We start from the raw sequence: 12,808 nt of genomic DNA on the forward strand, positions 1-12,808 counted from the left end.
AAGTTAAATGATTAAATTCTCAGTGAGGCTATATATATATTATCCTTTTCTCCAGTAACATTCCTGAATATCTGTATTATCTTAGTGTAATACTTGCATGACATGGATTCCTGATACCTGAAAAAAAAAAAAAAAGATTGGGTTTTAACCCCCAATCTAGTTTTTATAGAACATGCTTTTACCTACACCCACCTGCCACTGGGTTGAACTAGTAATGGCTTTCTGTTGTCTGTAGACGAAAAATGGAAGTCTGGCATGGAAAAATGGGTATGGCAAAGCTTGATTTTTAGCTTATGGTTGACGTGGCTGCAGACAGTCATAGAGGTGAAGAGAGCCAGCAGGAATGGGGCTGCAGGAGGAAAGCCTCACAGGTGTAGATTTGGAGGCCATCTGTGTAGGAATGGCAGTTCAGGTGTCTAAGAGGGAATGGAAAATGACAAGTGTGTGTGTGTGCATGTGCACATGTGCATGTTTGTGTCCCAGCCTCCTCCCAGGGCACAGGTGATTTCAGAAATCACCTCCTGTGGCATAGGGATTACAGTGTATGTAGTACAGCTTTCCTAACGTTGACATTTTTTGCTTTGTTTCAAGAGGCCATCTCTGTGTCTTAAAATTTTGTTTGTAGTTATTAGAGATACTGCAGATTCCTAGTAATAAGTTATGTAAACCTCGCTCACTCAGCACGTACTGCTGCATCACTACTATGGGTGCAACATATGCTAGAAATCTAAAAAATAGGAGAGAGCCCAGTGGCAGAGACTCCTTTTATAAGACAGCGTGTGTCTTGGGCCAGGTCACTGAAGAACCTCTAGAAGAAGAGACAGAGGACATTGCAAATCTGTGGAATTCCTTTAATGATGATGAAGAAGAAGAAGCGATGGTGTTCTTTGTTCTGCAGGAGAGCACTGGGTATATGGCACCGACGTTGCGGGCCTTGGCCGTTATCCACACCATCATCTCTTTGGTCTGTGTGGTGGGCTATTACTGCCTGAAGGTGAGTTGCTGGCCACTCGGAATCTGGTATCACTCCTCAGGGAATTCTGAGCCCAGCCAGGCCATTGTTCTCCGGAACGTTTTGCCCACAGACTGAAGTTCATGGAATGGTGGCATTGCCATCACCGGGGAGCAGGTTAGAACTGCAGAATCTTGCCACATCCTGAGCCTTTTAAACCAAAATCTACAACTCTGCATGCCTCCCAGGTGATCTGTATTCACACTAGTTTGAGCAGCCTCACTCTGGGAGTCCCTTTTCAGGCACTTCCTGTTGCGGTTCATAGGATTAACAATCGCCAGGCTAAGTCACACATAGAGCTAGTGATGAGAACTGCTTCTGATCTTTGAACTTCGGTTGGAATTTTTATTAAAATGCTTTTCTGGCAGCCTGGGTGGCTCAGCAGCTTAGCGCCGCCTTCAGCCCAGGGCATGATCCTGGAGACCTGGGATGGAGGCTCACATCAGACTCCCTGCATGGGGCCTGCTTCTCCCTCTGCCTGGGTCTCTACCTCTCTCTGTGTGTCTCTCATGAATAAATAAAATCTTTTTTAAAAAATGCTTTTCACCTTCCAAAATTTATTAGGTTTCACCTATTCAGGATATTAGAAGAAAACTTACTGGTGAATTGCTCCTTCAGTTATCTCGTGCTGTATAACAAACTGCCCCTAAAACTTAGTGGCTTACAATAAGAGTCATTTTGTCTCTCTGGTCCCATGGGTTGACTGGGCACATTTGAGCAGTTCCTCTGCTCCATGTGAAGGCAGCTGTGTCAGCAGCTGTCTGCTCGCTGGGCTGCCTTATCCACGATGGCACACCCTTATGCCTGGCACATTGACAAGGGAAGAGCTGGAAGGCTGGGCTCAGCTGGGGCGTCTGGGCCTCTTTCTCCAAGGGGCAGGGCATCCCTCTTTCCACGGGCCTCTCCATGTGTTCTCACCAGCAAGGGAGCTGGACTTCTTGTTTATGATGGTGGCCTGGGGGCTCCAAGAGGAGGACAGAAGTGGAAGCTGCTAGCCCTTCTTAAGGCTTAGGCCTAGAACTGGCACAGTGTCATTTTTACTGCCTTTTATGGGTGGCAGAAAGTTACAGGGTCAGCTCAGATTCATTGCACAGGAGGTGAGGGGGAGCCACACAGGGAATGAATACCAGCAGACATGGTTCACTGGGGCCATCTTCAGACACCACTATGGTTATATGAACCTTTGTTTATTCCTGTGAGTCGTTCTATTCTATTTTTGGTGTTCTAAGTCCAGTTCTGTTGCTGCTATACCACATCTTTTTCCTCATTACATTTTTTTTCTTAAGTGGGAAGTCTCCTTGGCCATAGATCAAACCATCTTCTCCCTGGGAAGAGTCCAAAACATATATTCCTATCCTTCTAGTCCTCACTACCCCCAGTGAACTATAATATCATGGAGGAAATCCAGCTATCCCCCTGGGGAGACCGCGTGCCCTAACCCACACCAAAGACTCCTTTGTCATAATGAAAGCACAGATTCTGGAGCCAGGCTGCCTGGGCGGGACTCAGTTTTACCACTAACCTCACCATTCCTCTGATTCCTCGTCTGTAAAAATGAGCATTATAGTAATACTACCAACTCCTGAAAGTGTTTGAGGCTGTTAAATTAACAGATAAAAGGACTCAGAACACCAAACATAGTAACCATGAGAGCGTGTTACTGGTTTACTGTATGGTTTAGCATCCCAGGGCTCAGCTTATTAGATATGATGCAGGTATACTAGGGACCTAGAGAAAACAAAAGGTAAACACTACCTAGGGAATAAAGATGTGCTGATCCTACTTACAAGGGTTTGCAAACCCTTAGAAGACTGAAGGGGCGTGCTTCAAGTTCCAGAGATGAGTACTGCCCTAAACCTTGGTATTCTTGTTATTATTCAGAGTTATTCAGAGTTATTCAGAGTTATTATTCAGAGTTATTATTCAGAGAAGACAGCACACGTTAGTCCGTGTAGCTTTACCTTTGCCTTCCCTCCCACATCATCCATCATCTAGCAGCCATCATTGATTCTTCACAGTGTGCAAATGCCTATTAATAGCCTTTGCCACCTTCCTGTCCTTAGTCTTTTATCTCCTTGGTGGTGTTTTGTCACTTTAAAGAAGAAAAAGGGCACTGGGTGTTACATGCAACTGATTAATTATTGAACACTACACCTGAAACTAATGACGTACTGTATGTTGGCTAATTGAATTCGAATTTAAAAAAAAAAAAAAAAAGGACAAGAAGTAACTCTTTACAAATCGTGATCTAAATTTTGTCTCTTTTTTTCTTGGAAATAAGGAAATAGTGTGGGGCTTATGGATATCAAAAGCTTTGAGAAAGAGTTATTGGAAGGAATCATCTGGAGACCAAGGCCTGAGGGATGTTGCCAAGTAACCAGTAGCTTTTCAGCCGAATGACAGGCTCCAGCTCTGTCCGTATTAGGCTTTCCTGGCCAGAGGAGCCTTGGCTACTATTCATTCCCAGGGATTTCGGTAGTTGCCTTTGACCTCACTAACTCTGTCCCTTACTTGAAGTATATGTGATGATGGTTGGAGCAAGTAGATACTTACCCCTCCTTTTCTGTGTACTTTTTTGGTGGTAGGTCCTCATAGCCATGACACCATCTCTAGCCTAGAATGACAGTTAAAACTGTAAGAGAATGGGGAGTGATAGTCAGGAACCAGTAAGTGGTCATTCTCCAGAAGAAAAGTTCAATACCAGAAGACTATACAGAGCCTAGTGAACCCTCTCCTCCTAGCAAGCAAACCACGTTTCACCAACCAAGCATCAATACCATGAGATGGAGATGACTGTAGCCACTGAAGGGGGCTGGAACATGCCATGGTATTCGTGTGGCTGACCAATCCATTCTAGAATAATTCATTTTCTTTCTAAGTCTTGGATCAACTCTGGCCTAAGAGTCCTAGGGGACCTAACTCATTTGGCCTAGGTACTGGTCTAAATATGGCCTTCTTTCCAGGATGGGTCAAGGAGTCCAGTTTGTATTATATCAGCTATTTAATCCAAAGCTTGAAGGTGGCCCAAATGAAACCAGATTTTTGGAGGGAGGCGAATTAGCCAAAGGAGTAAGAAGAGATTTGACTTTAGATCCACAACTAGGAACCCTAAGAATCCTACTACAAAGAGATTACTGCCCCAGGGGCACTTGGCTGGCTCAGTCGGAGATGTGACTCTTGATCTCCGCGTCTTCAGTTCAAGCTCTGGGTTAGGTATAGAGATTATTTTTTAAAATAATTATAAGTATATGATATAATAAAAACATAAAAAGAGAGAGATTACTACCCTGAAGTTGGAAATGCTCATTGGTGGGGAATGCTTGGGAGAGGGTGCCGTAATCAGAAAACCTTCTCTGAGTAACTAGTGTCTTCCCACTCCTAGGTCCCTCTGGTGGTGTTCAAAAGGGAAAAAGAAATTGCCAGGAAGCTGGAGTTCGATGGCCTGTACATCACTGAACAGCCATCTGAAGATGACATCAAGGGGCAGTGGGACCGCCTGGTAATCAACACACCGTAAGTGTCCCCTCACCTCCATCCCAAAAAGGAAAAAGAAGAGTCTATGCCATAAATAGAATGACATGTTCTTAACCAGCCTTGCAGGCTGATTAGTATAAACCTTTTTTTGGTTTCTAGGACTTATTTTCTCTGCTGCCTTCCTAGTGAAATAGCCTGTTGCCCCTCAAACACTTGTGTGTATCTCTGTGCATATAATGGGGGATCAAGGATATTGTCAGGGAGTGCTGAGCATATGGAATTAAGACCAGATGGCCCAGTACAGTATGACTTCGTTTTCCATGTTCGAGCCATACACAATGTTTCCCTTGCCCGGGGGTTCTGAGATCATCTGATCATCTTCTCTAGAGCTCCCATACGGCACAGCAGTTTGATGACCTCTGAAGTCTTCTCCAACAAGTACCCTGGTTGGTAATAGACTCCTTCCACTATCACTTGGTAGGCAGTTCAAATAGGGCCATCTGGGTGTGGGTGCTACCACCTGTGGTGCTAAGCCTACTTTGTTGGTAGCATGTGTATGATCAGGACCATGGTGGGAAAGAGCACTGATGCAATGGCCAGAGGTGGGACACCAGGTCAGCTCCATTGCTTAGTTGCCTGTGAAAGGGGCAAAGTAATGCAGCCCTTTGAGCCTCGATTTCCTCTTCATTAATAGATGCATGAGAATACTGTCAGGTAGTGAAATGGAATAGAGAGGCCAAGCAAAAGTTGGTCAAAACAGGCTTTTAATGGGACGCACTCTTGGGCAAGGTTCCACAGCCCGCAGGGGAGGGAGGGAGTGGAGAAGTCACCAGCTGTCACGCCCTGGGAAACCGTGGGGGGGTTTATAAAGAATTTTTGGCGAGAAGATGGGGGTAGGGCGGCATCCCAATTAGGGTAAGGGTCTGTAACTAAGGGCAAGGTCTTGTAAGCTAAGTTAGGGTAGGGTGGCAAGGTGGCATGGCGGGAAGATGGGGGTGGGGTGGCAAGGCGGCGTTATTGGGAGGTTGCTGGCCTGCGGTCGGCCGTTTTGAGGTCCCCAGTCTCTCCAGCCCAACAAATACCACCTCCCAAAGTCTGGGAGATCAATGAGTGTGTGCAGTGCCTGGCACAGGGTAGACATCAAGCAGTTCGTCATTCCCTTCTCTACTTGTTCACAAAATGGCCATCACCATTAGCGAAGGCAACGTCAGTGTGTTCACAACTGGGAAAATGAGAGTTTTGAGATAAATTAATATGCTGAAAGAGGAGAGATACAGGGCTGCATATGTAAACAGAGATGACTGTGTTGAAACTCTTAGTTGTGCCAATTAAAATGTGCACATCTGCAAATAACAATCCTGACCCCTGGGGGAAGAAAATTGCTTTTATTTTTTTTAAGATGTTTATTTATTTATTCATAACAGACACACAGAGAGAGGCAGAGACCCAGGCAGAGGGAGAAGCAGGCTCCATGCAGGGAGCCCGATGTGGGACTCGGTCCCGGGACTCCAGGATCACACACCGCTGAGTGACCGGGGCTGCCCAAGAAAATTGCTCTTTATTCAAAGACAGGCAGACTGAGGGAGGCAGCTCTATAAAGGCACAACTGGGGTCTTTAAAATAGTTTCTAGAAAGGGAATTCTCTGCTCTTAGTGGAAAAAAGAAAAAGGGGAGTATGCAAATCAAAAGCCTGTCCCTCTGCAGGTCCTTGCCAATCCACACAAATAAGGAAAACTAAAGTTGTTTCTGACCCTTTGTCATCACATCGCAGAAATTTTGGATACCATTAAATAATGCAATTCTTTGGCTAGCTTTCTACAATTATCAGTAATACTCATGTCTGTGAAAGAGGATATATGCCCTAAAAGTCCCAGTAAAAAGGCGGTTTAGTTGCTAAAAATCTAAGTATCTAAGGAGTTAATGAGAAGTACACTAAAACATTCCAATGAGGATAGTTGCTATTTTTTTTTTGAAGTGGCTTAAATGTCCATGAACACAGACGTGCATAAATAGCTGTTTTAAAATTATTACATGGGTGAATCTTTTTTTCCCCACAATCATGGCATCATAGTACATGTAGTGCTTTGCAGTAACCTACTTTTTACAGTTAACTATCAAAGAGAGCTATCTTTTTTATTTTATTTTTATATTGTTAAACACACATGTTAAGGAAATATAAAATGTGTATTTTAAAGTAGTTCATAATAATGAACTACACAGTTTTACAAATGGAATAGTTACTCATAGCTTTCAAGTCCTGGACATCCTCCCTGATCGTGATGTTCCCAAGCCCCACTTAACTATTCTCCTGGCTTTGGCAATATTCAGCCTTTCCTTAGTATAGTTTAACACTCAGGCATGTTCCCCAGAAGCATTCTTTCATGTTGACTGTTTTTGAACTTTATGTAAATGGAATTATGCTATGTGCGTTAATTATACGGTCATACTTTTGTTCAACACTGCATCTGGAACCTGCCCATGTTGGATGTGTATGGCCATAGTTGGATCATCTTCAAAACTGCAGCATATTTTCCATTATATAAGTATTTATCATGTACATATCATGTTGTTACCCATTTTCCTGACGATGGATATTTCAACTGTTTCTAGTTTCTGGCTCTTTCAAACAGTGGGACAATGAACACTTTTATACCTGATGTTCCAATAAGAGAGTTTCTCTAGAGTAGAGACCAGGAAAGGAATTTGCTGAATAGTAGGATACGCAAATGTTTGTCTTGATTTACATTCCAACCATCACTGTATGAGAGTTCCTGCTTCCCTGCCTCTTGTCAAACTTGTTAAGATACTGAGATGATTTTGCTAATTCCGTAGATGTGTAGTAGCATCACACTGTGCACCTCCTTCATTTCTAAAGAGGTTGAGCATCTTGTATTATTTTTTGACCACATACACAGGTAATGTTTATGCATTTCCCTTCTGGAGGTTCTGTTGTCTACCTCATGGTCTAAGGAATATTACCAAGTAAAATTATGTTTTCTACCTTCAAGGAGCTCCCATCCGTAGTCAGGGGACAAGGTTAAGATCGTCTGTGAAATGGTCTTGCTTGCAGCCTTCAGTCAGTGGCCCTGAGGCATCACTTACAGAATTTTCTACTTAGGACAAAGTGTGACCAAGGCTGAGCTGTATGTTATGGACCATCTGTATAAAGGATTTAAGAGAAAGGAGATTTTAATGTGGATAGAAGAAGCCAGGATTGTTGGTTTTTTTTTTTTTTAATTTGCTTTGTTTGGGTTCTAAAACTAATACCTGTAGAAAAATGTACAAAGAAGAAATTCAAACTAATCCTTTCTATGCCTCCAGATAAAATCTATTACCAGTTTACTCTGTAAACTCAGCATTTGTTTTTGCTTTTAAGTGGCATTTGGATGATTGAAACAAAGAAATTGCTTTACCTTCCCCCCCTACACTGTCCCCACAGGAAAAAAAGAAAAGCTTGTCTGTTGGGGGAGAGGTGGCATTTGCTGAGGGTTATTCTTCGGAGAGGTCCATGAGCAGAGGGAGGTCCTCCCTTCCTTATCCCCAGAGTGGGTGATCTTTGTAGAATAGGAGACTGTTGTGTACCAGAGCCAAGAATGGACACAAGGGAAACAGAACTGAGAATGCGCACACCAAGGGCCAGTCTAGACAATCTAGACTCACAAGGAACTCTCCCAGGAAAGGTCAATCACTGTGAAATGGAGAGAGAGAGAGAGAGAGCAAGCACGCAAGGTGGGGAGGGACAGAGGGGGAGAAAGAACCTCAAGCAGGCCCCACACCTAGCACAGAGCCCACTTGGTGCTCCATCTCATGACCCTGAGGACATGACCTGAGCCAAAATCAAAAGTCATATGCCGAACTGACTGAGCCACCAGGTGCCCCAGGAGAAAAACATCGTAAATGATTTTTGCCAAGCTACCTGGAAGTGACAGTTCCTCCCTGGGCCTTAACAATCACAAACTATTTGCAGTGGAGCTGATGGAAGTTACCAGGCGTAGGAAAGAAATTCCCCTGAAGGACTGGGGACAGGATAGTAAAGGGAGCCGCCTCCAGAAGATGGAAGGATCTAATTCCCTGAGAAGAGCAGACCCCACAGGAGCTACTTGGGGATGGAGAATAGAGGGGAAGAGCACTCTGGTTTTTCTGGAGAAAAACTCCACAGACACGAACCAAAAACATCATCAAGTGAGGGACCTTGTCTACACTTCCCACCACTATATCACTGTCACCTACCCCAGGCACTCAGTGAACGAAGCTTGAATGCATGTGTTTTCCCACAGGGTTTTGTTCTAGTTATGCTGGGATCAAGGAACATGTATGCACCTGTTTCTGTCTAGCCTGCCCTCACAGTTCCTGGCTCTTTACCATAATCTTGAGGTCAAAGATGCAGGGTGGCTCTCCAGGTGTTTCAGACGTCACCACAGAGAGGCAGAATCACAGATGAGTTAGACGTGCGGTGCCTCTGAGCTTCAATCAGTCTGAATTCTGAATGAGCAGGACAAAGCCCAAAGAGATCCTGGATTCCGACACAGATCGCACAGCTTCTTGATGTGTCAGCCTTGATGTTAAGAACTCCCCTTTTTATTTTCCTTTTCAGATCTTTCCCTAATAACTACTGGGACAAGTTTGTCAAGAGAAAGGTATGCCTTGTCAGTGGAAGGCAGGGGGTGTTTGCCATGGCCACCAAAGAAATGTCGTGTGTTTTTTCTTTTTTTTTTTAAGTTCTACATATACAAACACAAATATGTTTGCTGTTGCTTTTATGATGGTATCTTGAAAAGAGTAAGTCACAGAAGGGCTCCTGTATGAACGTATGTAGGTTTTGGCTCCTTCCTGTACTCATCTGCCCTAAACAGCTTAACACAATCACGGCTTTGTACGTCCTGGTTTTCTTCTCCCCTCCAAAAGATACCAGCTTGAGAAGTGGTTTTCACTTTGTCTCTTCCACTTCTGTTTTCTCCCAGGGCTTATTTTTTTTTTTTCCTCTTTATTTTCCTGTTGCATTTTGAATCATGTGTTCATCAACCCCTTGAAAAAGCCCAGAGCATTAACAAAGCTCTGGAGACCGTGCTGTGGTGCGCGGCCCGAGCTCACCCTGTCATCCTCTCTCCAGGTGATCAACAAGTATGGAGATCTCTACGGAGCAGAACGCATTGCGGAACTCCTAGGTTTGGACAAAAATGCCCTTGATTTCAGCCCAGTCGAAGAGAGCAAAGCAGAGGCGGCCTCTCTGGTGTCATGGTACAGAGCTTAGGAGTTCAAACCCAAAGTCTGCCCAAGTGGATCCTTTGCTTTCCAGCCCTCTTCGGTGTGCCAGAGCGGAGAACTACAGCACGCCTGTGCACTCTCAGGCCCTGGTGTGGCTCCGGTGTTTTTCTAGGTTCTAACATATTGGGAGACCACCTCAAAGCAATGTAAAGACCTACCAGCTTTCAGGCCTGTTAGAGCAGAAAGACCAAGACTAATTAAAATTTCAGGGTGTGTGATTCTGCCATTCTCGGTCCCACGGGGAACACATACAACTTGATAAAGCTCAGAGCTGTGTTCAGCTTATTAAACCTGAGAGAAAACACTTAACTTTTCCCCTTATTAAACACTTACCTAAAGTCTGACATTTATAAGCTTTAAAATTATTTGCTCCCCTTTAGGCTGAGCTCCATTGACATGAAGTACCATATCTGGAAACTGGGAGTTGTTTTCACCGACAACGTGAGTATGGCTGCGGGAGATACAAGGTTCTGTGCCACGGGGTCGGGGAGGTCATCGGCTGCCATAGGGCAACAATGTAGGGAGGGTGCCAAGAGGACTCCATGCTCACTTATCAGAGACGGGAGGCCTTCGCGGCACGGGGGGACCAGTTAGTGTACTGTGGATGGGCTTTCACGTGGCAACCCTTAGACCAGTCATGGCACCTTAGCACGTCCGTATCCAGGCCACAACCGGTTTCATGGGCCCATCACAAGGCACAAAGGCCTGAAAGGTTGTTCAACTGCCTCTGCTTCCTTTCTCCACAGTCGTTTCTCTACCTTGCCTGGTACACAACCATGTCAGTCCTGGGCCACTACAACAACTTCTTTTTTGCTGCGCATCTGCTGGACATCGCAATGGGCTTCAAGACGCTGAGGACTATTCTGTCATCTGTAACTCACAACGGCAAACAGGTACTGGGGTTTCCACTGGGCAGAAGAGGACAGGCCTAGATGTGGATAGGAGGAAAAAGCCAACGGGGAGGACCCTAGTATGTGGTGGGAAGGTGTACGTCATGGCGTATAGTACACCTTTCTTGGCCAAATGTGAAAATATTGACTGTCACTGCAAAATTGCAGCCCTCACTTAAGAGATGTAGGACCTTGTTTTGGAAACACTGAACATTTAGATCAATCAGGAGAAAGGGGAAGGGAAGGAGGTGATGGACATAACAGGGTCACTCTGGAGACCTTTTCAGGTTTACCCTTCCCTCCATGAATCTGATCTGTTCCCTGGAGGCTGGTAACTAGGCTCCCCAAGGCCTTCTGATACATGCTTCTACGTGACGTAGACATATATATACACACATACTCACCTACACACGTACGTGTCTGTCAATATAGATGTGGCTATTTCCAGCCTCATCAATATCCAGTCTGTTTTCTACGTTGTTATCAGGGTCAATCCCTTGATTAAAAATCCTCAAATGGCTCCTTTTGTCAACAAACTCAAACTCCTTAGCATTTCATTCCTCATTAAGTGCAACTTCATAAATGAGACAGTGGGAACCACTCCTAGAACCAGAGAGTAGCATGATGGCTCCCAGGTCATGGGGCCCAGGGGTCGTGTTAGAGCACAAACTTTCAGTTATAAGACAAATAAATTCTGAGCATCTAATGTAAAGCATGGTGCTTGTAAAAGTACTGTATCATATACTTGAAGTTTGCTAAGACAGTAGATCTGAAGCGTTTCCACACACGCACTTACACACGGTAGTTGTAACTGTGTGAGGTGACAGATATGTTAATTAACCTGATTGTGGTACCCTTTATATATAGTGGGTGGTATTGTCATAGCATTGTATGGTGACAGACGGTAGCCACACGTCCGTGGAGCACGGCACGATGTACAGAGAGGCCACATCACTGTGCTGTACACCTGAAACTGGCATAAGATTGTCAAGTATACTCACAAAAATTCCTAAAAGATCAAAGGTGCTAGATCATCAGGTATGAGGATCATCTCTTTCTTCTAGGTTTTTGGTAATGGCAATAGTCAATGTTTCTTGTTTTGGTTGGTGATAAAAGGAATGGAGAAAAGCTAGAGATGAAGCTTGGCTGCCACACACAAGTTGCTAAAGTTTGGGGAGGCAGTAACAGAATCTGTGATCTAGATGTTTGCCTCGAGTGTTGAATGCTTCCCTTTAGGTCCTTATAGGTTCCTGGGAGAAAGGCCATTGTGTGTTTTTACATGTGCACTGTGGGAAGTTTGACCCTATAAAAGCAACATTTCCCCCAGGGTGATCTGTGCAACACCAGGGCTACCATACGTTCTCGTAGAATTATTTCCTTCCCCTTTACTCAGATGTTGAAACGGGTTTTTATTGATGTGGCTTGATGGCGTCACACAAAACTGTACCTGAAATGGAAACTTTAGACCATGAATTTCCTATATGAGCTTGCTGAAATCTAGAAAAAATACATGCCCGGCTCATGCCAGGTACTGTGATGGGCTCACAACTACCTCATGAGGTAGCTGTCATGCTCCCTTGACAGATAAGAGAACTGAAGCTCAGAGAGGCCAAGTGTCTCACCCAAGACACAGCCACTAAGTGGAAGGACTAGCCCATTTCTTCTTTGGTGCAAAGCCCAGGTTCTTTCTGTTTCTAAAACCAACTGCATTCTGTGCGGTCCGCTGTCCGAGGTTTGGTAAGTTGCTATTCATCATTCAGAGAAGCCTTTTTGTTTTTTTTAAGATTTTATTTATTTACTCATGAGAGGCAGAGAGAGAGAGACAGAGACAGACAGAGAGAGAGAGGCAGAGACACAGGCAGAGGGCAAAGCAGGCTCCATGCAGGGAGCCCGACGTGGGACTCGATCCCGAGTCTCCAGGATCACGCTCTGGGCTGAAGGCAGCACTAAACTGCTGAGCCACCCGGGCTGCCCCAGAGAAGCCTTTGAATACGTTTCTGGTGGTATTTATCTTCATCCTCATGCCTCTGCCCCTTTTGTGTGGCACCTTGACAGTGGAGAGCAAAAGGTCTCTTCATTCTGACTGTGATCTCGGAAGCCCCGGCTCACCCCCAGTCCCTCCTACGGACCAGATAAGTAGGTCCCACGGGGCCCTCATTCATAGTAC

General features: G+C 44.8%; 1 protein-coding gene across 4 annotated transcripts in view; it reads left to right on the forward strand.

The window, feature by feature from the left end:
• Positions 1 to 12,808, forward strand: part of RYR3 (ryanodine receptor 3) — a 508,658-nt gene that overhangs the window by 489,408 nt on the left and 6,442 nt on the right. For all 4 annotated transcript variants that reach the window (XM_041743628.1, XM_041743630.1, XM_041743629.1 and 1 more), the window contains 6 exons: positions 794 to 994; positions 4,395 to 4,525; positions 9,081 to 9,123; positions 9,597 to 9,724; positions 10,132 to 10,192; positions 10,498 to 10,644. In XM_041743628.1, the coding sequence (XP_041599562.1) occupies positions 794 to 994; positions 4,395 to 4,525; positions 9,081 to 9,123; positions 9,597 to 9,724; positions 10,132 to 10,192; positions 10,498 to 10,644 (711 nt within the window). The remainder of the gene's footprint in view (positions 1 to 793; positions 995 to 4,394; positions 4,526 to 9,080; positions 9,124 to 9,596; positions 9,725 to 10,131; positions 10,193 to 10,497; positions 10,645 to 12,808) is intronic.

The sequence above is a fragment of the Vulpes lagopus genome, chromosome 2, assembly GCF_018345385.1.
Source record: "Vulpes lagopus strain Blue_001 chromosome 2, ASM1834538v1, whole genome shotgun sequence".
NCBI classification, from domain to species: Eukaryota; Metazoa; Chordata; class Mammalia; order Carnivora; family Canidae; genus Vulpes; species Vulpes lagopus.